The sequence below is a fragment of the Thunnus albacares genome, chromosome 14, assembly GCF_914725855.1.
Source record: "Thunnus albacares chromosome 14, fThuAlb1.1, whole genome shotgun sequence".
NCBI lineage: Eukaryota > Metazoa > Chordata > Actinopteri > Scombriformes > Scombridae > Thunnus > Thunnus albacares.
The window spans coordinates 1424136-1452033 of NC_058119.1; the positions used below are offsets into that span (position 1 = coordinate 1424136).

At 38.6% G+C, this 27898-nt stretch overlaps 1 protein-coding gene across 1 annotated transcript; it reads left to right on the plus strand.

The window, feature by feature from the left end:
* The first annotated feature begins 22010 nt into the window (after positions 1-22010).
* Positions 22011-27195, plus strand: tlx1 (T cell leukemia homeobox 1). Its single transcript, XM_044373274.1, has 3 exons — positions 22011-22542; positions 23959-24196; positions 26303-27195. Exons 1-3 carry the CDS (start codon positions 22089-22091, stop codon positions 26511-26513), a joined length of 903 nt encoding a protein of 300 aa, XP_044229209.1. The 5' UTR covers positions 22011-22088; the 3' UTR covers positions 26514-27195.
* The last annotated feature ends 703 nt before the right edge of the window (positions 27196-27898 follow it).

The window sequence follows — 27898 nt, forward strand, 5'->3', positions numbered from 1 at the left end:
GGATATCTAAATGTTTTTAAAGCCCTAATCAGAAGGTTTGACTGCTTCAGTATCACATACTGCTCAATCAGTAATGCAGCTCACCAATGCATCACATGTGTAACTGAAAACCATAGAAACCACACATTTCCCCACACAAGACAATGGAAAAATAACATTTACTGCTGCACTTGAGTTTGTCAGTGTGATTGCAACTTAATGAAGTGACAGAGTGAGTCTTGGCTGGACTCAGAGGGATCTGTTAAAATGGTTTAGCGGAGAGGAGAGGAGAGGAGAAGAGAAGAGGGGAGGAGGGGAATTAAAAAACAGAATTAAGTCCACAAAGAAAGAGGGAGGAGGATAGAAAGAGAGGGAGCAGAGAGGAGATGGAGGAGGAGGAGGAGGTGGCCATGGATCAGTTGCTGCAGATCATCCCTCCTCCCTGAGTGAGGCTGAGGAGTCGCGCAGCCTGATCTGGATCTGAGCACGTCATCAAGGCAGCAACACACACCCCTGGGGCTACACAGGCACCAGCCAGTCTGTTTTTGAAGTGTGTGTGTGTGTGTGTGTGTGCGTGAGTGTGTGCGTGCGAGTGCTTGTGAGTGCGTGTGTCTGTGTTTGTGTGTGGTGTCGTCTGAGAAAGTTTTAACTTCAGTTTTACTGATTTTCTGTTAGTAACTGTTTTTGTGCTTTTGGTGATTTTGTATTTAAATTCCTTTTCTGTATCATTTATTTATTCATAACACTTAATTTTGCAATGTAATAGTCTTTTGTAAGTGCTCTGTAAACTGACATTACTCTGCCTGTTAATGCTGCACTTGATTGTCTTTCTTTAACTTCCATTTGATGTGAACGTGGCACATTTATGTGTGGATTGAATTCACCAGGAGACAGTTTGGATTGTACTTTCATTGAAGCCTGACATTACACAGTATGAGCCAGTGAGCCTCAGCTCAGGGCAAAGACAACCTTCACCAAATCAATTTTGGAGGAATACATTTTACAGCCCTTGCTATGATTTTCCCCAGTCCAGGAAGTTCACCATTCTTACAACACATAAGTTATAGGTTGGTTTTCAAGGTGGAGGACTGTGACAGAAGTCACAGGATGTTATCAGTTGACGTTTTGGAGATACATTGATTTTATTATGGTATTACATTTATAAAACATGTAATGTGAGAGGCATTACATTTATTTCAAATCATTTTTGATGTTACAAATTAGTAGTGTTCCAGTTAATATTTTCACTCACACCCCCCAGAGATTAAAGGCCACATTCATGTTTACATCCTCACTTCAAAACTCTTCAGTTTATGTTCACTATGTACACTGTACATTATGTCATATGATGTCATACAGATAGTAATCTGCCAAATCATAACCACACTGAAATACATCTATATTCAACCAAAAAAACAAGAAAATTGTCAAAAATAAATCCCACTGAAAGACTTCCTGCTGCACTTCAATGACTCGTTCCTGCTGAATACACTGTAGTACATTCTATAGAGAGCTACAAATCTGACTACAAATCTCTAATGACAATATACAACATACAATGTGTACATATATACATTTTTTACTCTATTAACAATTAAAAACAACATATACACAATAAAAAAGTGATTTAACTGACTGCATCCTTTGTTGTCTATTAGTGTTTTTATCTCAGTTTGTTCTGATTGACACATCAGTTGTTGTGTTACTGTTTGCTGGAAAGATTTGCTTTTGTTTGTAAAATGAGCTGCTGTGTCCAATAGTGTGTTGATAAAGTTGACTAAACAATCATAAAAAAAAATTAATATAGCCCCATATTTAACTAGTCATGCATTCTTATTTTAGAAAAAAATCTTATAATATCATTTTGTTTTCCCCTGCATACTCCAAAGATATTCAAATGTGTGTGTGTGTGTGTGTGTGTGTGTGTATGTGTGCGTGTGTGTGTGCATGTGTGCCTGCATGCTTGTGTGTGTGTGTATGTTTGGGCTACAGGTTTGTTTAAAGAGTACAGTATGTTGTATCAAGGCAAATACATCATGTGTGAGAGCTTCTAACCTCACCCATTTCACTGTGATGACTGACCTGTATGTCTATCCTTCTGAGGATCATTTTGAGTTTTAGACCAGGGGAGTGAGAACATTTTTGGAAAGTGAGGACACTGTGTTTGTGTGTGTGTGTGTGTGTGTGGTGTGTGTGTGTGTGTGTGTGTGCGTGTGTGCGTGTCTGTTTTGTGATGCATGCAGGTGCAGTGAATATTTCTAATACATCTTCATTCTGCATCATTTGATGTATTTTTCTGTGTTAGTGAATCCAGGCAACACCTCTGGAATAAATCAAACAATCTCTCTTTTCCAAATACTAATCTGTGTTTTATATGCACAGCATAACATTTATGAACCATCCATCAAAGGAAAGCAGTTTCTCTTGAATACATTTACAGACTGCTATGAGTATGGATCTGTGGTCTGAAGGAGGCATCTGATGCCTTTTTATATATTACTGTAATAATAATAACAATAATAACATTTAGTGATATAGTACTTTTCAAAACAAAAAAGCATATGCCTGACCAATATAATACATGATTCATATAGTTTGATCATTAAAGATGACCCAAATTAATCCAAAAAGCTGAAAGAGGTAGGACACAGTAAGACCATTCGATCACATGATCATTGATTTTTAGAAGAACGCAGCCCAGTATTACTACAGATGTATTAAGAGCTCCCACTGGCCACTTGTGTTATCGCAGCAAAAAAAACCCTCCGACCCAAAAAGCATTTTCTCCATAAGACCACCATTATAAAAGAGACATCTGTAAATTAGCTGACAGGACACTTCAAACTGCGAATAAGGTAAATTATTACTCCTTGTATTATGAATCCATGAAGGTTTTATATTTATAAAATTTTCCACAAGTGTAGAAAAGCGATTTAAAAATCTGTGTCTATGGGCCGAGCAGGAACTCTCTGGCCAGTGGGAGAAACTCTACTGCGCATATTCAGTGGTTGAGCTCATAGGACTTGTTGTTACTATCCCTTACAATAATCAACACTCCCTTGATTTCTTGAGTGGCGGTATGGGTAATCACTTCACTGGGGTCATCAGGCGGGAACCCCCTTCCTGTTGTTTCATTGATGAGCCCACAACACCTCCAGAGGGCTAAATGGCATCTCAGGTGCACCCCCCTCCACTTTTACCCCTTCCTATAGGTTGATGGTCACCTTGCAGCCCAGATTGGGTCCTTTCTCTTCAGCCAAGGCCAGTTGCTGCTACATTTGGCAGCCTCCAACAATGACCTGGTGGCTTGCTGTAGGGCCCCGTCCTCTAACTGATTTAGTCACAAAACCTCTGCAATCCACTTCCACTGGGAGCACTCATGCTCCCCAGCCCTGCTGCACTGCTTCAGCTGCTATGTGTGCATATTTCAACCTTTTTCGTTCATACGCTTCACCCTGTATCTCACTGTCTTGTGGTCTACCTCACAGAGTGATATGCAACTACTAGCATGTAATTCTGATATTGCTTCACCGTATCATAGATTATTAAAAATGTATACATATTAAGATACCATACTACTTAATATACAAAACATGTGAGAATACTTTTTGAAGATACAAAACACTTCACATCAGAGTATCTGTTGAGAAAGTTTCCCCAAGATACTATTAGTCCAAGGAGATGAGTCTTCATCTTTAAAGCCTTTTTTTTCTTTGTATAAGAGAAACATGAAAGCAAAACATAAATCCCATATTTGTGTAGGTTGTCCAAATATGTTTTCAAATGCAGCTAATTCTTCACTCAGTCACACACTCTCCTGTCAGGCTCTTGGAAGCCATCGGAATGATTTTCTCAGTCATCTCTCAACTCTCTTAGCCTACTCTTGTAGGTTAAACTGGACTTCCTGAACACTTGTAGGGCTGGCTGACCCTAAAGACACACTATAAACTAACTAAGAAACTCTAAGCCAGCAATGATGAGGCTCTCTCTCTAACACATGGGACAGATATTCACACCGTTCAAAGATAACATCTGCTGTGGTGAATATGTAAATATCTAGTCCTTGAATATAAATACAGTTTCCACAAAAATGATTGTCCTCTATTTGGGCAAATTTGATCAAGTGGAAGCATGTAGAAGACCGAGGTTGTTATGAACTGGAAGAATGCTTTAACCTGATTACACTTTTTAAAACACTTTAAAATCTTTAGGACAATTTGGCAAATGGCAAAATCTGAGACACTGAATCAGTATACTTATTTATATTATTCTTGCTTAAATCAAACATTCATTCAGGTGGTTTCACTCAGTGTTTATGAACTGAGGCAACAGAAATCACTCAAGAAAACAAGCTTTTGGATTTATATCTCAATACCTTCCAGACACACACACACACACACACACACACACACACACACACACACACACACACACACACACACATATCCCAGCAGGTGGACTGTGTCGGATCGAACGGTAGCCCCTGTCAGCACCCTGAGGCCCCAACAACCCCCACCATCCTCCCAGTGCATCATGGATGCCTCCATCCTGTTCTGAGGCTGGGCGGGTCGAGTGCACGCTTCCTGCCGTCTGTGTCAGATTGGGTGGGATGAGTGGTGATTATTCTGGTTTCCAGTTCTCATCCATCCGTCCAGTATGGCCAGCTGGGAGATGTTGCCGCAGGACAGATGGCATCATCCTGCTGGACTTATGTCAGTTCTCTCCCTGTGACTCCCTCAGTGCACACTGATACATTTGCAACTGCTGACATGCTGAGCTTTATATGTAAAGAACATTTAGTACTTTTTGATGGTTTTACGTTTCCACTTGATTGGTGGAGGTGTTTTGTGTCAATATTTAACACTTACTCACAGTGTTTGGCTCAGAGTTTAGTGTTCTCAAGCTGGAAGAGCCTCTGAAAAAACATCAAGACTATCATGGTTGAAGGTTAGTGGCTAGAAAGGTTGGTCATTATGTTAGTTATTATTCATGGGGAACACATTACCACTTATGTAAACTAGCTGCTGAGTCCTCAGATTTGTTGTGGTTGTTGAGTAAGGCAGCTGCTTTTTACAAATTTGGCAAGCCTTATATTTGTTGGTAATTTTGCCATGTACAGTGGAGCCCCCACAATACTTTCACACACTGCTTCTCAGATGCTTCGGTTTTGTGATTATCCAATCAGCATAGCTTTAGTGCCCCTCTCCATTTTTATTTATTAGCTTAGTTTACTGATAGGTCAAAGAGCATGCAACAGGTCTAGCTGATAGGGAATTTTGAAAACGTCCTCACATCACAAGGTAAACCATTTCAAATGGCCTGTTGCACTTATAAACTGTAAATTTTGAATTCATGTCATTACAACATAAGTTCGAATTTCAAATAATTCTGATAATCAGACTGAGTTGCTATTGTCTTTTCACTTCATCATGCTGCGTGAATAATTATGTTATTCAAGTTATTTTCTAATTGAATCCCTGAAAAAAATCGGACATGTTTGAAACCAGGCTTTTAGAAGCAAACTTCAAAAGCTAGAACAAAAGAAAAACAGAGCTGGCCAAAGCAGCCTACTTGTGATTAATGATAGGTCTATAATTGTAAATCGGACAAAAATATCCAAAAGGACTTTTATTTGTTGAAGGGGCATGCCACCTGCAGGGTCAGTTTACTAGTCATATTTAGTATCACCCCGCCTGTGAAAATAGTTTACATATAGAAGCTTTGTTGGCTGAGAAAATAACCTTGATGATGTCATAGTGATGTCATCAGCTCAGGTTAAGACTTTTCTGAAGCAAGCTTTTCCACTGCCTCTGATTACCCTCTTAAAGTATAAGTAACATTTCACAAGGCTACCAGAAAGTAGCCTACGGATGCCTTCAGCTGTCTCTGTCTGTCACATGGCTGTGTCCTGAGATGATGTTTGTTGATGAGTCAGCCAGCTCCACCTACCTAATGTGTATATTGAGATCCAATCACCATGTCAGCAGAATTGTGATAGATAGAAACTATTTTTAATGTCAGATGTTAGTGCAAAAGCCAAGATCAGATAACATCCATATCCTGCTGCATCACTTGTAACCAATCATTCTGTCCAAACTAAATCTGTCTCTCATAACTTTGAAGTAGTGCCATACTAAATCCCTAGAGTACAGCTTTAAGGGGTTATGAAGTTAATTTATGTTAAATGAAGCAGGTAGGGCACTTACTGTATTGTACTAATCCTGCTGACAATGATGTTATCACAGTGAAAATATTACAGCCTCTAAAACTGGATTTAAACATTTTACTATTTTTAAAACAAAGTTGTATTAATGCCCCCACATAGAGACACATTCAGATTCAATTAGATGTTGACCAGCTCAGGTAATAATCCACTCAGCTGTGTGGAACCAAAGGACTTTTGGTGAAGCAGTGCCAGGGACATTAATCAAAGAGGCACACAGTGGAATAGCTCTGTTCTCTGTTAATTGAGCCAGTTCTATTTCTGCTCTGTTTCCTCCATTTATTTATGACCTCCAGCAAGTAATGTTGTTCCATGAGAGCTGACTATGTCTGACTGTGTGAAACAGAAAGAGAAGTTGAGGATGAAATTAGATAACCTGCAGATGGGTGGAGTATGCATGTACAATTTCTCTGTCATTACATAGTTAGATAGTTAATCTGATGTAGTTGCAGTTGCACCTCTCTAAAGTAGAATTTGTCAAAATTGCTTGCAAAAATAAACAAAGTAAAACCCTGCTCAAAAAGGAAACCTATGGTGTCATCTCAACATTAAGATTAATGAAGCTATTGTTTGGCTTCTAATGATGTTCATAGTAGACTCTCCTTTTTATTTATCTCTGCATAATATACAGTAGATCATTTCATCATAAGATGATGTCTATGAGACATTGTTGGAGTCACAGAAACTGTTCTAAAGTGGTTTATCTTTTACATCTCAACAGACACCAAAGTGTTGCTCTTAGTAATTTCACATCATCTCCTGCCGCTCTGAACTGTGGAGTACCTCAAGGCTCTGTCCTAGGCCCCCTTTCATTTGATTATTTATACTTTAATTTATAGATTTGGCCATAATTTCTAATTGAGTAATAATAATATTGTATTCACCAAGTCAATAGATCTGGAAAGAAATCAAGATGGGTTAAGAAATATAAGCAAAACAAATGGAAACAAACTTTCAGTTTGACTTCCAAAGGGTTAGATCATCCAAAGGGTTAGATCAGCTGGTTTGTTGACAAACTGTAGGTGTTTCTTGACCCTGTGGATTTGTTGTAGTGATGTTGCCATGTTCCCAGATCTCAGCAATGACTTTGTTGAGTATAATGTTGTTATAACCAATGATTTAGTCAGCCAACTCACATGAAATGGTTTATTATGTGAATTCAGAATTTCTAGAGCATCTATATTTGGTGTTTAGTTTCTGACCTTGTCATTCCCCACAAGGAAGGCCTACCTCAGTACAGCAGGGAGTAGGGAGTGAATATCATAACTTCCACCAGAGGGGAAACGTAGATTCAGAGTTTACATGTGGATACTGTGGTGGAGGCTATAAATGATGGCCAAAATAATAAAATGTTGTAATAATTGAGATATTATATTCTATATTGTATTTCCTGAAATTTATTTCTGCCGCAAGCCCACAGCCTTAAATGAGTGTGAAAACTTTCCCACATTGTTAATGTTGGTCTGAGATTGGTGTTGCATTCATAGCAAACCTTCACCTCCTTAGTCAGTGCTAGGTCAGCAAGCAGCTAACTTCTTTTATACAATAGTATAAGGCTCTACCTCTGCTTATCCATTGGCAGTAATGAAGACGTACCAGGTGTTAAGTGAAATTAATTTATGAGTAACAGCAGGTTAGTGCTCTGAAGTAATTGCATAATAATTAAATTTAAAAAATCCCTCAACATAGCATGTGATAAGCAACATTTTCATAAACATTCATTTTACACTATTTATCCAGCTCATAAAAACTTTTAAATGTGCTATTTTTTGAGTCTCTGGTAGCTTTTAAACCTAATAGTTTCCATATTCTTTTTAATAAATACAAAACAGAATTAGGTAGTCAGCAGTTTGTAGGTAATTAAGTAGTTAGCTATGATAGTGGCAGGACAAGAGTTTCACCTACAGATATTCATACCGAATCAAGAGAAAATACATTAAAAAGAACAGTTGTGATGATTTCTGTGAAGTTCTATGTGAATAGAACACACCACAGACATTTTAACCAGACAACTGGGAGTTTTCGAGGAGGGGAAATAATCAAATGTTGGTTACTTAGTGTATTTTCCATAGAGTCAGCTGAAAGAGATCACTACAGCCGACATTTATCACCATTTGTCTGGTGTCAGTGTTCCACTCTGAGAACATGGTGACAACACAATCAAAAACATACATTAACATACTTTGCAGAACATTTTATAATCCAGATGATTATACATAACAACACTTACAGTAGCCAAACTAGCGTATTGGTCATCCTGTGTGGAGGTTGTTGTAATTATTGCCATTATTACTGTGACATTTGCACAAAGTCATGTGAGACTGATAGTTTCATGGTATGGCTGTGTGATAGATTGTGTTTGGTCTAAAAGGGGATGTTTCACATTGGCCCCAGTGATGGTCTGTGGTATCACAGCTCTGTTGTTGTGTCTATGGCCTCAGGCTCTAATGACACATGTTGCTCTAATTTGTTACCATAGCCAACTGTGAACGGGGTTGACAGATTGAGTGCTGATAATGATATTTTAGAATTGCAACTGCCAATTTTTGAACATTTCACCATATCTAATGCATTTACACACTCTCACAAACTCCACTGTAACCCATCAAACTAAAAGGATTTTAAGTCAATGAATTTGAGAAAAGCTGATGTGCTTTTCATACTTTGTGTTAAAAGAACAGTTGTGTTTTCTGCAGGAAATTAACTGAAGTGAGTTACAACAACTATTTTTTATGCTAAAGTCTCTGTCATTGTATCAGGCCATATCAGGCCAGATATATACGCAAGCTAAACAGCTAGTGAAATTTCTTCTTTACATTTTTTTTATTTATAGTTCAGATTTATTTATCTGTACTGTTATTACTCAATTATTCCAAATATTTATTCAACCAAAAGTTTTTGAAAGGTTCATAATAAATAATTATTATCATAATTTGATAGTATTAGAAGTATTTTATCCCATTTATGTGTGGCATAAATGCTCGGCCAGAATAGTTTCTAACAGAACTGCAACGTTCTCGCCTGGAGAAGGACTCTAGTGAGCATGCTCTACCTGCCTAAAAACACAAAAGAATGAGGAAGCCCACACAGATTTTTTCAGGTGTATATGCGTAATGAGCAACTTTCAAAGGAATTAATGGGTCACCATCTTTAAATGCAGTATCCAGTTCTCCATTATACCCTGTTTAGTACAAAAACAACATACAGTCAGAGGTAGAGCACATCTGACACCAGAGAACATCTTTACACAGAAACAGGGGTTACCATCTCATCACCATATGCAACCATCTCTCATCATGTTACTGATGTTCCAGACTTAGGTCATTGATGATTCTCATGGGGGAATTGTTGGGTCTCTGTAAATTAAAGAGTACGGTCTTGACCTGCTCTATGTGAAAAGTGCCTTGAGATGACTTCTGTTGTGATATGGCGCTATATAAATAAAGATTGATTGATTGATTGATTGATGACAACTGAGCCAACAACTTAATTCACTGATAAAGACCATGAGATATGGTTGAAAGCTCCAGGAAAGAATTTTTTTGTCAGACTATATGGCCAATTATGGAAATTTTTCACCTTATATTGACATAATCTGAACTGTGTCACTTCTCCTTGTCATAATTACTATGACCGCTAGATGGTGTCTGTCACTCAAATGTAACTAGGGTTAGGGTTAAGGGTTATGGGTTAGGGTTAAGGGGTTAGTACTACTCAACCCCGTGTTGCACATTGCACAGATTACCCATAGTATCTGTGTAAGATTCAAGTTATACATTGGTCCAAACTTGAAGCAGCAGATCTCAGTATCACAATTAAATAATGCCTGAGGTCTGTTTTTATGGGATTTGCTAATGGAAACAAATTAGTGTTGATGTTATGTGAGGACGCACCAGAAGAGAATCATGTCTCCTCATTTATGTCTAAGAACTCAAAGCATATGATGGAGATTTCCCATTTAGCATTCAGTCAGTTTGATTGATCGATGCCAACATGGACCTTCCTCAGTGGAAATTCACACAGTGATGCACAGCAATCATCTGTAATCCCACGTCAAAGATCACAGAGAGAAGAAGTTTCTTCAAGATTCATCTTCCGGTTTGAGAGACCGGGCCAAGCATCAAGCATTCCCAGTTTCCTCCCCATTCCCTGCATAGAGCAAACGATTCCTCCCATCAGCCACACAATCTATTCTCCTCAAGAGGTCAACAGCACTGAACCTGACTGACAGCAGGCCTTAAATGGAAAAAGTATGGAAAGTGTTACTGTATTAGGCTATTCCCAACATAACAAACTAAGCAATGTGAGAATATGAATATCTGGTGAAAATAAATCAATAGATAAATAAATAAGAATACAAAATGTCATGCTGTCTCTGGGTGTCCTGGTGGTCTAGGGGTTTAGGATACTGACCATTTATTTGCCTTGTCCCTGGTTCAAGTCCAGCCTTGGATGTTCATGTCATTCTATGTCTCCCTTACTGCATTTCCTGTCAGCTCTAAACTACTTAATAAAGGCAAAAAGGGACGTCCTGATAGCCAAATGGTTAATTCACCTACCACATAACTGCAACATGTCTGCTTCGATTCCAGCCAGGCATCTTTGTTGCATGTCACACCCTTCTTTCTCCCCTTGTTTCTATCTGCCACTACACTGTCTGCTATCCAATAAAGGTGAAGATGCCAAAGAATTCAATCTAAAAAAAAATCCCCAAAAACACTCTCTTTAAGACTTTTTGCTTGCATCATAACACATTTTGTATGTAACCTAGAAGTACATTTTTGTACTAGTTCAAGAAAAATTCACCAAATGGGACATCCTTGCTCACTCCATCATATAAGTAGTTGTAGTTCATGGGTAGTTGTCATTATAGAAGGTCCCACCCCTCCTTCTTTCAAAGTGTACAAAACTGCAACCTGTAACATACAGTAAACATGTCAAAAGTCTGTGTGCGTGCACACACACTCCCACACGAGTGTTTTTTCCTTATAGGTCGTGAATACAGGCTTGCAGGCCTGTAACTGAATGCGCTAACTTGCAAAACGGAGTTTGCAGACAGACACCAAAATATTCAGCTTGCAATATATGCAAGCTAGCAGCACACAATTTACAGTTACAAACATAAATGTACAAGTTTACAAAACTAAGGTTACAGATACAAAACCTTGTTTTCATGTACACCTTTTTGAATGATATAACATCCATACAATAAAATCTAAACAACCTTTCAGTAAATCAGCAGTCATGATGATGATGATATGGTTAACAGAATATAAATTTTGCATTAAGTTTGTTTTACTTATATATTCATTTTTTGTTAATTTATATATCATATTTAAACTCCTACTACAAGACTATCAGACTTGTACAACAGGTCTGGCCCACATTTAAATTTGATTCATGCCTAGAAAATTCTAATTACGAGAAAATCGATGAATGCCACCTGTACATGCATCTTAAGAATGAGTCTGTTCATACGAGTGCTTCTTGCATGAGAAACACTGAATGTGAGTTTGAGAAACACTGAATGTGAACATATCTTGTGTTTGTTTACAACAAAACTCCACAGGGTACCTGCAAGAAGGAGTACTTAAAAGAATAGTTGAAGATAATCAAGTTAATAATAATGATAATAATACATTTAATTTTTAACACACTTTTTATTCATAGTGAAAGTCAAAGTGCCACAGAATTAATAACATAAACACACAACATAAACAAAATAATAATAAGAACTCAGATGAAAAAGATGAAAAGCCTTCCTCAATAGAAAGGTTTTTTAAAAGAGTCTGGGGTCTGAGTTGTGCTCAGATGGTTAGGAAGGTCATTTTAGCATTGCCACAACTGACCAGTTGTACATTTGTTGAGTGACTCATGTTTATTCATGACTTTCTTTATTCATATAATTCATTTTGCAAGTTTAATCAAAATAATCTACATATATTTGTTGTGTCTTATTTCCATTAAATGGTAAACTCATATAATGATGTTCTAATGTTTTAGTGCCATTTACTATGAGTACATTTCAAATGAGTTACATTTTACTTACTTAATATCTAAGCAAGTCACTCCTGCTTCATGTTTTTAATGTTAGGAATATTTTCAAACTATTTCTACTGTGTGACTGTCAATCAGCCAAAATATACAATCAGCTCTTCTTTCATATAAAATGAATTTAGACTGTGTTTGTTTACTTTCCTCATGTTTCACAGCAAGCACTAATTTAGTGATTAACAACAGGCTAATTGTTGTTTCACCATTAAAATCACTTTATTTGAGGTTGTGGTTAGGACCTGCTTCACAATGAAGTATATATATTTCAGTGATGTTGAAATCACAAGTATATGTAACCTAGACATCTGGAAAACTTTCACTTTTTAACCAAATGTAGCCCAGTTTTAAACAGCTTTCACTAAATCACTGCTTACTGGGTTTTGTTTTCCTGATGTTTCCACATTTGGTGACGTTTGTCTGCTCTTTGACTCATTCTTTCTGCTTCACTCCCTCTGTCTCTTTGTTTGCTGACTGGCTTCCATCAATCACCTGAAAATGTGATTTTCTGGAAGTTCTTGACATTCAGATGATAAGTGCACTGATAGGGAGCTGTCAATCACACAGCAGGAAGAAAAACAGCAGCCCTGTTGGAAAGTATGAAGACTATCACAATGCCAGTGCTTTCCACACATGAGACGATGGACATTTTAGAGAAAATGTGAAGTGAAAAAACTTAGCAAAACAGTTTCCTCTAAGATTTATAGGAGAGAGAGAGTGTTGACATACAACATGAGGTCATTCTAACTTTCATCAGGCTGAAATAGCTCAACTTTTTTAGCTACACATATGACCTGGACCATGTCCATGGCCATATTAACCTGTTAAGGGCCTCACGTTATTTGATATGTTTCGTAGTGGCCATGTAAAGGCTGGCTAGCATGTGCTTGGTGATATTGGCTTCATCATTTGATAGTAAGGGTTCTTTGAGCTAGCACAAGTAGCATGTGATGGATGTTAGCCAAACATTGTTAGCTTTCTTTGAATGGGAGTATTGAGATTGGATGCAGGAGGTGGTTCTGGGAGGCTGTTGAGCCTTCTCTGTGTCATGAGCCCAACTCAACTCTGGTTATTGAAAGGGTGAACATACCTTTAAAGGGGACATATTTTGCTATTTGTGATTTTCTGTTATTTCTATTCTGTTATGATGTCAGACATTAAACATGGTCAAAGTTCCAAAACTTGAGGTGAACATATGTAGAAATGCTCCCTGCAAGTCATGCCCATTAACATCCACCCATTCCATAGCCTTGGTTGCTAAGGTTGTTGCTAATGTGGTGTTTGTGTTATCCGCTTTGATATTTCGGATCGGATTCTAGCTCAAAAAAAGATGAAGTAGTGAAATCCTATTACTACAGTTTGTTTACGTTGCCTCTGGTGCTACTGGAAATCGGCTGAGACACTTCTCTGAATCAGAACAGAGTGAACTCCTCGGGAGGGGGGCCTTAAAGAGACAGGAGCTAAAACAGCCTGTTTCAGACAGAGCTGAACTGATGGGCTGTGTAAAGGGCCAGTATGAGTTAAATAAGGAGCTTTTTGAACTGTAAAATATGCAAAGATATTCCAGTAGAGCCCCAGATTGAAAATTTAGACCTGGAAATGTGCAAAATATGTCCCCTTTAAAGACAATTAAAGTTAAAGTTAAAAGTATGTTAGGTAAGGGTTAATGAACAGTGTTACCTGTCAGAGGGCTGATACCCACTAGCAGGCCTAATGATACCTAAAAACATTATTTAACATTAGTACTGTGCTTCCATAGGAATGACCACCCATTTTGCCATGTGTATGTAAAAATGTGCTTATTGTTGTAGAGTTTCTGCACTCCACTACCCAGACATTACCTGTAAGTCTGTGGCAAAAGTGTATGATTGGTGCAGAGGTTTTCCTTGGATTGTCTGTTCATATAGTATTGTTGAATAGATGGCCCTCTGTTTGTCCTTTGAGCCATGGATGCCACTCATGGTAATTACCCAGGACCCTGTTTCCTAAAAGCATCTTGAGGCTAAGATAGAATCAATTTTAGGAGCCTTCTCAAGCTTAAGAGGTGTTTCCCAAAATGCATCCTAACTGAACACACCCTTAGAAATGAGGGTAGATTAACATATGTCTTCTACTCACTCACGAGATTCATGCATGTTTTTATTATTAATGTTTATTTCTAAGTCTATACTTTTAACATGAGCACTGGTGTTCTTTGTTAAGTGACATTTGATGTAAAATGATAATGTTTAAATTATAAAACAAGAAAATAAAATTAAACTGACACACACACACACATTCATTCAACAACTGATGATTTCAGTCTTTTCATTCTTATCTACTAATATATTCATCTCTTCGGGCTGAAACCTTTCTGATGGGATATATTCAGGGTCCATATATTTTCTTTTTAAGTATGGTGTCTATGTTGTTTGCCAGACTGTTGTATACAGCAGGTTAATACAGAAATGATGACAGAATTAAATAGATGACAATAGATAGGGGTCACATTTATGAAACTTGCTTCCTTTTAGTTTATCTGATCTTTAGAGGAATGTCTGCCTTTAGCAGCAGCTTAATTCCCAATTTCCACCCAGTTACATGGATTATAAAGACTGTAAACTGTTTACTGTACATTAAGCTTTGTTTTCATACTGAATATCAAGTAGAAAACATTTCTTACAGCTTACAGACAGTTAAATATGCAAATTTACTTTGAAGCGCACTCAGCATCATCTTCACCACCACGAACAGCTGACGTTAAGAAGCCTGTTATCGGGAAACAGGGCTTTGGTTTTGTTCTGTTTAACTAGAAACCAGACATTTAAAGTGCATCACTTCCTGTCCACAGGTCTGACCAGACACCAAGGGATACAAACAAATGATAAAACATTTATAAACTGGATGTAGCAAAAATGGATGCTTCACACTTTAGACGTACTAAACAATTATATTTATTATTTACTCTGTCATAGATGGTTTCACACTTTGACCGCCTGCTGCTGAACTAAGATCAGGGAAACCAACTGCTAATCTCTCAGAAGCATCTATTCCCACGTGTACAAAGCATTTGAAAGTCCTTGAGACAAAATAAGGAGTCTTTGCCTCCTCACATTACTCACTAATGTGACGCCAAAGCAGGGTGAAGTCTGACAAATGCACACTGATGGTCTCTAGCAGACAACCGAAACAGTTTTCCCAAAACTGTATGTAAGTTTACAACATGGTCGTGTGTGTGTGTGTGTGTGTTTCCTCCTGAAGGGAAGCAGAGATGCTGTGGGGCTAGTGGAGTCTGTATAATGCAGGTTCCCTACGGTGGCTGCCATTTCCCTGTGTTACTAAACAAACAGGATGATCGCTCACTTATCTCTGTACCTCAGTACCCCAAACTGTTATTTCAGACCTGACAGAGAGAAGATCTTTATTACCTTCTGTCAGTCTCAAAGTACACCAGCTCAGAGATCCAACACCATGCAAAGGTACACATCAGTCAGGATCATGCTGCTTTCATGTCGGGGTGGAAGATGGAACTATCAGCTCGCATACAGTTTACCTCAATTTTCTGTACTGTTCACCTCAGCCTTCACACTGTAAACACTGCAAGAAAACAGAGCAGGAAGAATAAAGTCTCCTTAAAATAAAACAAACCAATCTGAAGGTTTTTCACAATATCACTCATCTTGAGTGAGCCAGCAACTGGTGTATTTTTGGTTCGCTAAAACACAGCGTGAACTTAACTGTATCAGCCTCTCACTTCTCATGTGTTAAATGTGCACCAGCAGTTCAGCAGCAGAGGCCCAGAGCTTGACAAGGGCCCTGGAACATGTGAGGGTTATTATTTTTGCTTCAACTTACATCCATACAACATTTCACAAATGCTGATTCTTTCATTAACATTTGAAGATATTTTGACCTGTTCACAATGTTTAAAACAGCAATTGTCAACACAAATGTGACACTTCAATTTAATTCAAAAGTCATTCAATTGAGTAACTCTCAGATCATAGCTTACAGTAGTAAAAAACAAAATATAACAAGTATTTCACAGTAAATAGAGCAGCCCTCCATCTACAGTATTACTGCATGTCCCATTATCACATATTAGTTTAGAATGTTTGATGTTAACATTTATTTTACTGTATTCATGTTTTAAAATGTTCTATTCCTCCTAGACAGTTTAATACCCATTCACACCTGGACTCATGTGACTGTAACAACTGTCACATGACAGCCAGGAGGATTAGCAAGTCATGTGTGACCTTAAAGAGCTGACAGAGGTAAAAGGCTAGGCCAGACATCCTCAACAATCTACAGTAAGTCCAGTTGCTCTTGACTCATAGCTTTTGGATTATAGCATGATGTGGATGACTTGGAATCTTCACAGACATATGTTATGTTCCAACATGTTGATTTTGTCATTGTCTAATTTATTTATTATTTAATCTATTTTATTGGTTTTATTATTACAGTTTTTTCTAGAAATAAAAATGATGAAAATGAAAATCCACAATTATTATATTCTGTCATTATATTCATGTCTAATGAGCAACATTTAACTATTCCTCCAGGCATACAGACCTTCATGTGGCAGCCAGTGGTTAGGGAAGGCTCTTCCTGCATTAAGAAGAAAAGCCAATGGAGCTGGCGCCAGAGAAGTTGAGGTCAAGGGTCAAGGACTGCAGGTAAAACCACCACCCACCCTCACACCCCCCAACCCCCTTACACACATACACACACACACACTCCTTTAAAAAAGGGGAAGAAAGACAAAACAGGACCCACAGGCTGCAACACATACAGCAGTGAGCATGAAGGATAAAGCAGATGCTTAAGACTTCACACACCATAATCCATATGATCTCATGTATGTGTCAGCAAACCTATCAAATATGCATGTCACCATTTAACCACTGAATGTGCTTAAGGAGATCTTTGGTAATGCTAAATAAATCACATTTGGATGTATCATCATTTGGAAGTTACAGATGCATGACGAACAGTTTATCCATCTTAGCAGCATCTCCGTCTACATCATGGGTTGTCCCTCGGTGAGCACATGGTCTCCATACAAGTAAAATGGTACCAAACCTGGCAACCTCACCATAACCACAAAACTGAAAGAAGTTGCAGTCACTGCAAGACCCTTCTCAAGAAAAACAAGAGCATTAGGCTGCATTCAGACTGACATTGGCCCTGTATGTAAAAATGCATCCTTCTCAGTCATTTGAATGCAGGTAATGCCTTGACATAGTGGGGGTGCCAACACTGCACCAGCAAAATTAAGTGACAAAGCCATAGGAATTATGATCTTGTCCATCAGGAGCAAAAGAGGAAGTAGTGTGATGTTATTATAGAGCCACAAGTTCGCAGAAGGAGGAGGTTGGGGTGAAAAATGTCGGACACGGGAGACTACTGTTCGTTTCCTGTTTCCTACCAACAGTCAATGTTGGTTTCTTTTAACTGTGAACACGATTGTCCCTCAACATTTACTACATGATTATCATCTTAACCATGATGACGAATGGCCACTAAACATTTTAACCCAAATCATGATCTTTTCTTAAACCTAACTACGTCATTTTTGTGCCTAAACCTAACTAGATCTTAACTATGATGTTTATAAGTGTTGTTCTGGAGGCATTGATGTATTTTGTCATTTAATTTGGAGAACTTGTTGGTCACTGCATCCACCCAAGAAACAATTGTAGCATGTAAATCCCACTAAAACCACAAATTGTTGTTTTTATTTCTATTTGTATACTAATTAAACAAGCAAGATATGTTAGTAAGTGAGCTAGGTGTATTTTTTTTAAGTTTAGACTGAGCATGGCTAGCAGTTTCACCCTGCTTCCAGTCTTTATGCTAGGCTAGGCTAACTTCGGTCATGACTCCAGCTCTGTATTGGACACACAGATAATCTCACTCTCAGAAAGACACCCAACATGCATTCCCCAAAATGTTTGACCATGTCGTGCTTGTGCATATTCCCAAAAAATGTGCAGTTAGCACAAACAAACCTGAAACACTGTGAGCATGGTGTTTTCAGAGGACAGATGCCCACTTTGCCCAGCCAGCCTTGCACAGCAATACAACAAAAGTACACCAGCCAGACCAGAAGTGCAAACTATCTTGCCAGTTAGTAAGATGAACCAAAAAAAATGCCCCAAAAATTTGTTTAAAGGACTATGATTGATTGATAAATTACAATGTATCAAATGACTGTGTAATTTCAGAGGTGTTGTTCTCAGTGATGAACCTACAGAGAATTATCAGTGACTATGCAGCTCCTCTCTGCTTTACGGAGCTGTTTTCAGAGAAAAAGCTCTAAAAAGCCACTGTACCTACCTGCTCAGCACCAAATGGCAAACAGACACAGTTAGCTGTAGACTAGCTGGTGAACATAGTGGAGCATTTAGCAGCTAAAGAGCCAGATATTTCCCTCAGGAGTTGATAGAGAGTAAAAACACAGCTAAAAGAGAGTGAATATATAACATATAACATTCACCAGGTGGACAGAAACACGACTCCAAATGAATGATAATGTTGCTCTGTAACTGCTGGATATGGAAATAACATATCAACTTAAAAGGTGATAATATGTCAGTGTTGTGGGTTCAGTGTTTCTGCTGCCCCCAAGTGGCCAACAAAAATCAGTTGATGAAGCTTTAAGACAAAAGACCAACGGACCAAAGATCAACGGACTTGAAAAGCAAAATCAGTTTCACTTTCAACTTTTGGATTTTACGATATATAGGCAACCTTGGATTTTTTTTTTTTTGGACATTCTCATGTGACTGTTTTATTCTCAGGATGAAATTGTCGGTTAAATGTTGTTCAAAGCCTTATAAAGATCCTCTGTATAAATATGAGCACAGTGATGTACTATAAGGCTCATGTTTGAAAAAGGTTCTTTACAGCATCTAAAACACACTAAAGACTATAATACAGTCAGTTTGTGGAGTTACCAGAGTTTAGGCTGAGTTTCTGATGGACCGTGGCAGCCTCAGCCACTGGGATTATTCAGCCTGTGGAGTTTATGATGCTTTAAAGGATGAGAAATCAATAGGTGTCTCCATTTGAAGTGAGGAGATAAGTTTTTTCCAAACCCCATAAGGACATTTGAGCCGCTGAAATGAAAATGGTCGCTCGATAAGTGAGTTTGAAAAGATGCCACTGACTGCCAGTGTTGCTGTCAGACATACTGTATTAGGGCTGCCACAACCTATGACTACAACACATATTGATACAACTAGGCTCAGATGGTTTCCTGTGATTCTAACAAATAATTTATAATTGTATATAAATGTATATAATAATCCAAGCAGCTGCGTCCTCCGGTTTGCACTGCAAATGAGTTTGTTTAATGAAGTCTTTACTTTTTTTTTTTTTTTTACTTGGTTTGGGAAAAAATATGTTTCGACCATAAATAAAACAGCACATGTGTTTATTTGTTGTGTCCCATATTCAACCCTTTTTGACGGGTTACTTGATATGTATCAGCAGCAGCGCGGCAGCAGCCTGTCTTTAAACACAGCTGAGTGTTTGCATTAGTACACTATTGCATTTCAACTCAGTAATTTATCCGCTTTTCCCAGCCCCTGACCATCATTACTGGTGTACGTTTAAACGAATAGTTGCACCGCAGTGTGCGGATAGGCTGCAGCGGTGCATTAAAATTTGATGCCGGTCAGTTGGCCAATGAGAACTGTTCAAAGCATATCAAATATTAATACTTTAATGCCCCCACGTTAAGTAATTAAGTCCCAGTGGCTTTTAGAGGGAGAGAAAATCAATGAGCCACAAGGTTTAATTTTTCATTTAATTGTTGTGCAGTTATTATGTTTGTATCTTGGCACCGCCAGCATGTCGTTAATAGGAAATGCGCGGTGCAAAATGCCGCTCATTATTTATGATATACGGTTAAACAAAGCTACATCCATTTGTAATGGTACAATGAATATGCGTCCAATTTAAACCCGTCGCATAGTCATTGATCACTCCCTCGAATTCATTAATATTTTTAATGAATGTAGCCTAATGCCAAATAATGAGTTATAATGTAGGCTATGTGTATTATTAAAATTTCACTTGAACTCTGGGGTTTCGGCTGGTTTTAGTTCTGCAAATATGCCATGAAACAGTATAGCAAAATATTCCAGCTCCATATGCAGCTCTCTTCTGTTCCCTCAGTAACAAATGAAAACGCATCAGTGTTTGCAGCAGTGTCATCACTCCGAACATGAATTAATAATGGCTCGAGCTCCACAATACATTAAACATCAATAATTTTGCAGTGATTTATATTGTATAATTTGAAAACATTAGGCCAGTTTATTGAGGTTCAATTTTATATGTGTTCCACATTAATCAAAACCGACTTGTTGTAGAAGGTTGTCCTTATCAGTGTAAAAGGAGATTGATGTAGGCCCCTAGTCGTTGTATTGAACTGATGGATTTATTCGTTTCAGTTGAATTATGTCATAGTGTCAATATTGTATCTGTGACGTTTTCAACTTCGTTGTGATTTAGAAGCTTTAGAATAAGCTAAAATCATGGATGGATGATGAGACAATTGTCTCCTGCTTCCTGATCATGTAGCATCTTTTTCAGTTATTTTGCGGGTTAACCACACCTCTACAGTTCCGTTGTTGGAAGAAAAGTGCAGCTGAACTTCATGAAGAGTCTCCTCATGTCCTATCAGATCTCCACTACTCTCCACAAATCTGACACAAAATAAAAGTACTATCGAATACTGTGACAATATATTATAGAAAGCCGTAAATGGACCTGTATTCCTAATGCATGTTGAAGATCTATTCTGCTGTCGCTATAATAATTTTACGGTAGCCTATGTATGTGCCAGGGAACTGTAGGAAAACTTATCAAAAATATAATATAAAACATATGTTAGTTCACCAGATACTCGATTTTAAAGGATCGGGAGCCAAAAGAAAGAAAAAAAGAAAGGAAAAAACTTGAAGGGACATTCCTCCATGTTTTTAATGACTTCTAGTCCATATTATTTGATATTAATACCGTATCAGCCTAACAAAATGAATTGGCTGTAGGAAAAGTGTCTTGTTGCAATCATTAGCAGAATGATTAAGCTCATTACAGCCGTCTTGCAGCGGCACCGTGTATCCGCCTGCGGACTTATTCTTGACTTTATCTGTCGTAATGAAAATGTACTCAACTCTGCCAGTGTTTTAAAACCTTCACTTTCATTGGAATAAAATGTCAAAATATGGTTGCCCAAATTTAAAAAAAAGATATGTGAAAAAAACATGAATTAGATGTAAACATCTGTCCATGAAACATGAGAGCCGAATCAGCTGAGTGGACGGACCGATGGAAAACCAGCAAATAAACCACTTTCTTTAAGATGCTAAGACAAAGTAATGTGAACCTTAGTGTGTGTGTGTGTGTGTGTGTGTGTGTGTGTGTGTGTGTGTGTGTGTGTGTGTGTGTGTGTGTGCTCCCTCGCAGGGACAGTGTGAAGCAGATAAATCTTGCAGAGTTGTGTTATTGATCTTGTCCAGCTGTTAATCAGTGTTTTATGAAGTGTACCATAAAGCCTCCACAGAGCGCGCAGAGTCTTTAGCCAATTGAGTTTCCAGGCCCAGAATTGGGTCTTAATCTCGCGCTGTCTATTTGGCAGTTTGATTGATGTCCTCGCGCAGCAGAGGGGGGGACAAACAGTCCAGCCTCGCTCTCCTGCATGCGCACACAAACGCGCGCCCGCACTCACTAGATAACGACCGGAGCTCGAGCCGAAGAACTCCAGACTGAAGAGTCCAGGGAGCGGCGCGTGGAGCAACCTCTGTTCCTCGCGCCGAGCGGGGGGCTCGCAGAGGCCATGGATCACATTGGGATACTAGGAGCGCATCTGCAGCAGCATACGCACGTGGAGCCCATCAGCTTCGGCATCGATCAGATCCTCAGTAACGTGGAGCAGAGCTGCATGCTGGGTGCGAGGATGCACGAGCCGGACTACGGACACCCGGTGTACAACAACGGCGCTAACAGCGGCCTGAACGGCGGCGGCTTCACCTGCGGTAACACCGGATATAACGGCACCAACAGCTCTTGCGGGGTCGCTTCCCTCGGCGGGGCTTATCACATGAACATGGGTGTGAATATGAACGGGACTAATGTGAACGCCGCCGGGGTCATCCGTGTCCCCGCGCACCGGCCTCTGAGCGGCGGGAACTCCTCAGTGCCGCCGGGAAGCGGCACCATCAACAACCTGACCGCGCTCACCTTCCCCTGGATGGAGAGCAACAGACGCTACACCAAAGACAGGTTCACAGGTAGGATATCATATCATATAGCCTATGATGATATCATAGCATAGCATATTACATCAGGCGTAGGCCCAAAGAGAAAAAAAAATAGGATAGGCTATGTGACGTCTATAAAAAAGTATTCACACAAGGACAACAAATAAAAATATTTTTTAAAAATAGTTCTACTATTGAGGCTGAAGCATTTGTTGTAAAGCAGTCCAAATAAATTAAACACAGCCCAAAAAGAACAGAATTACTGACCAAATTCTAAAACGTCCCTGTGTGTATCCCGCTTGTACACATGGGCAGAATTTCAGTGATTAATGACTCACAAGACATAGCTGTTATTTATTCAGTGATAGTTAGAGGCAGCTCAGCGATAAAGATGCTCGCCTGGAGTGAATGTCTTCAAATTATCTATTATTTGGCATCTCAAACTTGTGTCCCTCAGGCTAATGATAATAAATATTGCTAAATCAAATGGATAGTTATTTCAACAAATGTTGCATCTTCATGGTTGAAAGCTCCCATATTTAAAAAATTCGAAAATAACATTTAGGAAACAATAATTAGAATCAACATTTTTATTGCCAATGAAAAAAGAAGTAGTAAGAAGCTAAACAGAAGAGAAACTGCTTGTCTCGTCTTCATGTTATTGTAGGTCCTGTGTGTGAAGTTATGTGTAGATAAATTACGGCCCTACTGTGAGACAAAGGAGGCTGAAGTATTTCCTCGTGCTGTTGTGTGATTGCTTCAATATACAAACTGTGAATATTCTTGAATTTTCACATGGGCATTTCTTCTTTGTGTCCTGTATTGTGCTGTGCTGTTGTCACAATACTGTTGGGTGATAAATTATTGTGATGCATGATTTCACCAGAATGTCCTCCATGCAGAAAGCAGAGAATTATAGAAACAGAATACATGATGCAGTGTGACTCTTGTTATTCTTTGTTGCTTAGTGCTGCATATCTTATATATACATCTATATTTTATACACATTTTTTTATATTGTAGAGCTGCAACTAACTAACTTATTTTCATCGTCGATTAATATACGGATTCTTTTCTCAATTAACTGATTGATCATTTTGTTAATAAAATGACTGATAAAATAACACCAAAATATATTTACTTTACTATCACATTAGTCAAAGAAAGCATCAAATCCTTACAGATGAGAATAAGCTTTTTGGCATTTTAGCTTGAAAATGACAGAGACAATTAATCGATTATCAGATTAGTTGTTGATTAATTTTCTGTCGATAGACTTATTGATCAATCGAGTGATTGAGTCAGGTCTATGCCTTGCATGATGCTGAGCTGCTGCTTCTGCTCTGTCAGTCTCTTTGCCTTGCATACCTGCTTTGACCTGTCCTGTGCTGTCCTGTGCTGCGTTGTCCTCACTTGTACTGTCTTTTCCTTTCCTGTCCTATCCAGTGTCTCTCTCACCCCTCACTGTAACACGTCGTGTAGGTCATCCCTACCAGAACCGGACGCCACCTAAGAAGAAGAAGCCTCGGACATCCTTCACTCGGCTGCAGATCTGCGAGCTGGAGAAACGCTTCCACCGACAGAAGTACCTGGCGTCTGCTGAGCGAGCCGCCCTCGCCAAAGCCCTGAAGATGACTGACGCTCAGGTCAAAACCTGGTTCCAAAACAGACGCACCAAATGGAGGTGAAGCATGTTTCATTTCATGAGGCATTTTTACCAGTTTTTCCAGTGCAGAGCAGATGGTGAGGACATGTTTGCTGTCTCTTACCAGTTTACACTGAGTGTAACAGAGTGTTTCACATCCTGTACTGTCAAAAGATAGAAAGCAACCAAAAGTAGTGCAAAGGCTGTAGTGTTTTTACAATAATCCTGTTGTGAACACACACTTAATAAACTACAGGCTATGTAGCAACAAGTTTCTAAAGAACCATGGAGAACCATGTAAACAGTCACACACACACACACACACACACACACACACACACACACACACACACACACACATATATATATGTATATATATATATAATTTTATTTTTTATTTCAGTTTTTGTTTAGTTTTTTTTTTTGTGGGGGGTGTGGGGGGGGGGGGGGGGGGGGGGGGGGGCTCCAGGAGGTCCTTTTGCACCGAAAATGAAAAATTGTTTAAACTGACTGTTACGTCATTGATAGAAGCACAACACAGTATAACATTTTTTTTTTTAAAGTAATGTCTGTTCTCATCATAAGCTTCCTCCCCACCGCTGTGCTTGTCTTCTTATCTGTACTGACAGTTCAGCGCATCTTTACACTTAATCATAACTGACGAAAAATAAGTATGTGTAAGCATGTATAAAGAAGATAAATAAAGAGCCAAAGCTCTTACAGTGGACTGTGTGTGAATGTATTTGCAGACAGTTGAGAGGCTGTCAACCCCACATGCCTCCACATGAACCAGGAGAAATAGAAAACTTAGTTTGCATTCAACTAGGCCATTGTACAATTTAAAATGGAATAAATACTTTGCAAGGTAAACAGTAAAGAAGATTAAATTAGTTTCTGTAAATATACTGTAAATAAATCATTTGTTTAGATTTTTTGGCAAAATCATTCCACTAATAAAAATAGCTACAGCTAAGATTAAAAGCTAAAATCCCCCAACATTTTAATTACGGAAATAAAATACACTCAATGCGCAGAACTATTTGGATATGCAAACAAAATCATTACAAACTATTAATAAATAAAATGATATTCCATAAATAAAGGTTTGATGTAGATCTGTCTACAGTAGCTATAATGTCTTTATACGCAGTCTGCATGGATAAAAGATTTGCAATTTTGTGTCTTTATTTTATATTTTTATGATTTTTGATTAAAATTATTTTTAAAATTATTATAAAATGATTGTGTTTTAATGTTGTTTACATTACAACGAGGGTATATACAATGTGCTGTAGACTATATATTATACTAGTGATTATATGTTCAATCCTTACAGTAATAATGAGGTAATAGCCTTATTTATGATATAAGACTATTACCACATGTATACCTTTTTATTTTTAAAGTGTATGTGGACATTAATTAAACGTGTACAGAGAATCTATCGGCCTACTTTGTGGCCTGGGAAGAAAGGAATATTAGCCTATATTAAAACATAAACCATTCTGTCTGCATTTGGCAGAAATAATAATCGCACATAGCCTGAAACAGGAAATAAGAGAAAGAAATTATATTAACAAATACAGACTTTTTTATTTTTATTTTTATTTTTATTTTTATTTATTTATTTGTTTGTTTATTTATTTGGCGTTTTCCACAATCAGCAGGAAAAACCTGCAACAGCTGCTGATTTTGCGAATTTAGATTTCGATATTTGTCTTAGTGACGTCATACACTCTTGAACTTATATCCAATTATTAATATCCGTGGCCTAGTATTAGAATTTTCACAATAATAATTTTGAAACTTAGCCTATATGGAAATTTGTATAGACCTATTTTTTATTGACAATAATAAAACCTCCGGGTTAATGAAAAAGAATAGAAACACAGAAACGCGATAATAACCTTACAGAGTATATTAGTGCTCTTTCTCTGTCATCACTGGCTAAATGTCCTGTCTGCTGAAACTATGCGATGAAATCTGGAGGAAGTTTAATTCACTGTGTAACATTAAAAAAAATAAAATCATAATATATTTAGTAGACTAAACTATGATTGTTATGAAATGGCCAGTAAGGTGACCTGCACGCTGAGGTCTGGTAGTCATGTTTCGGATGTGTGAGCGACTCTCCGGTGTTTGCAGGCGGCAGACGGCGGAGGAGCGGGAGGCGGAGAGGCAGCAGGCCAACCGGATTCTCATGCAGCTGCAGCAGGAGGCCTTCCAGAAGACCATCAACCAGCCGCTGACACCGGACCCGCTGTGCCTGCAGAACAGCTCTCTGTTCGCCCTGCAGAACCTGCAGCCCTGGACCGAGAGCACCGGCAAGATCAGCAGTGTGTCGGCCTGCGAGTAGAGCCAGCACAAACACACACGGCCTCCAGCTGCGTATGTGCGCCGGCTCCGAGTGACTGCTGGAGGGCAGCGAAACGGGCTGCAGCCCGCTGAGGGGCTCCGTGGAGGGGCGGCTCCGGTGCAGGACACTGTCTGATAGATCTCTGATCCAGGGTCTTCTACCTGCTCTTATTATCTCCCATCTTCTATCAGACAACAAGACAACTAACACGCTCTTAGATGGGGTCCCTCAGCACTAACTCTCATCTAATGAGGGTCCACAGTCTGATCTGGATCCCTTCAGAGGTCCTGGACTGAATCCTTCCTTCAGCCCTGCAAAGACATGACTGACTTTTTGGAAATATTTTTGGAGGCAAGAAGCCCGTCAGAGGATCACGCACAGACTAGCTTCAGTGGGTTGTTGTATAATAGTCGACCTATAAGGGACTTGATGTTTCATAAACAGCATATTTTCATATTTTATGTCTGACAAAATATGTGTGTACGTCTCTGCCATCAGAGTCTGTCAGTATTTATCTGCCATATTAATGGACTCCAATGCAAAATAAGAGAGCACTTGTTTCAGCACCTTTGTATGAATTCAAACATGTAATCAGACACATCACCTGACTCCATGTGATGATTTACACCTGATGATATCTGTTTATTTTACCATTTTATACGTGGGTCAAAAGGCCAACAAGCATCTGATCAAAATAAAAATAATATTTAATGGCATTTTGCGACTGCATTTACCATGACACATTTCACATTTCCTTGAACTCTTATTTTTGTATAAACATTTTCCTATTCTAACCACCAGTCACAAAGGAAGACCAGTCATGTGTCTGGATGGTATATAATATTTTTTTCCTTGTGTGTACTCATAGTCTGCCATTGCATTTTGTTTGAGTGTGTGTGTGTGTGTGTGTGTGTGTGAAGAAGAGGGTGAAAGAGAGAGAGTGATGGGGTTGTAATGTATTAAAATACTCCTGGAAGGCTGTTTTATCAGAAGCAGAAACAATAAGAGCGAGACGTGTTGTACATGTTGTCTGGTCAATAACACAAGCTTTCTAATAAGTGACTGACACTAAAGGCTGCTGTGATAAATGAGAAGATTAGTGCAGCTGTGCAGAGGTGTGTGTGTGTGTGTGTGTGTGTGTGTGTGTGTGTGTGTGTGTGTGTGTGTGTGTGTGTGTGTGCATTTGTGCACCTTTGCATCTATGTGTGCATCATGTCAGAGTGCACATGCAAAGACAAACGAGTATAGATGTGGTGCAAAATGGCCAAAAATGATACGTATATGATGACAATAATATATTTCCAGCAGTGAAACTGATTTTTCTCTCTGCAGAGTTCATCATGCAGTTAATTCAAAATCTATTTGTCACTTTTATTTTGCTTTGC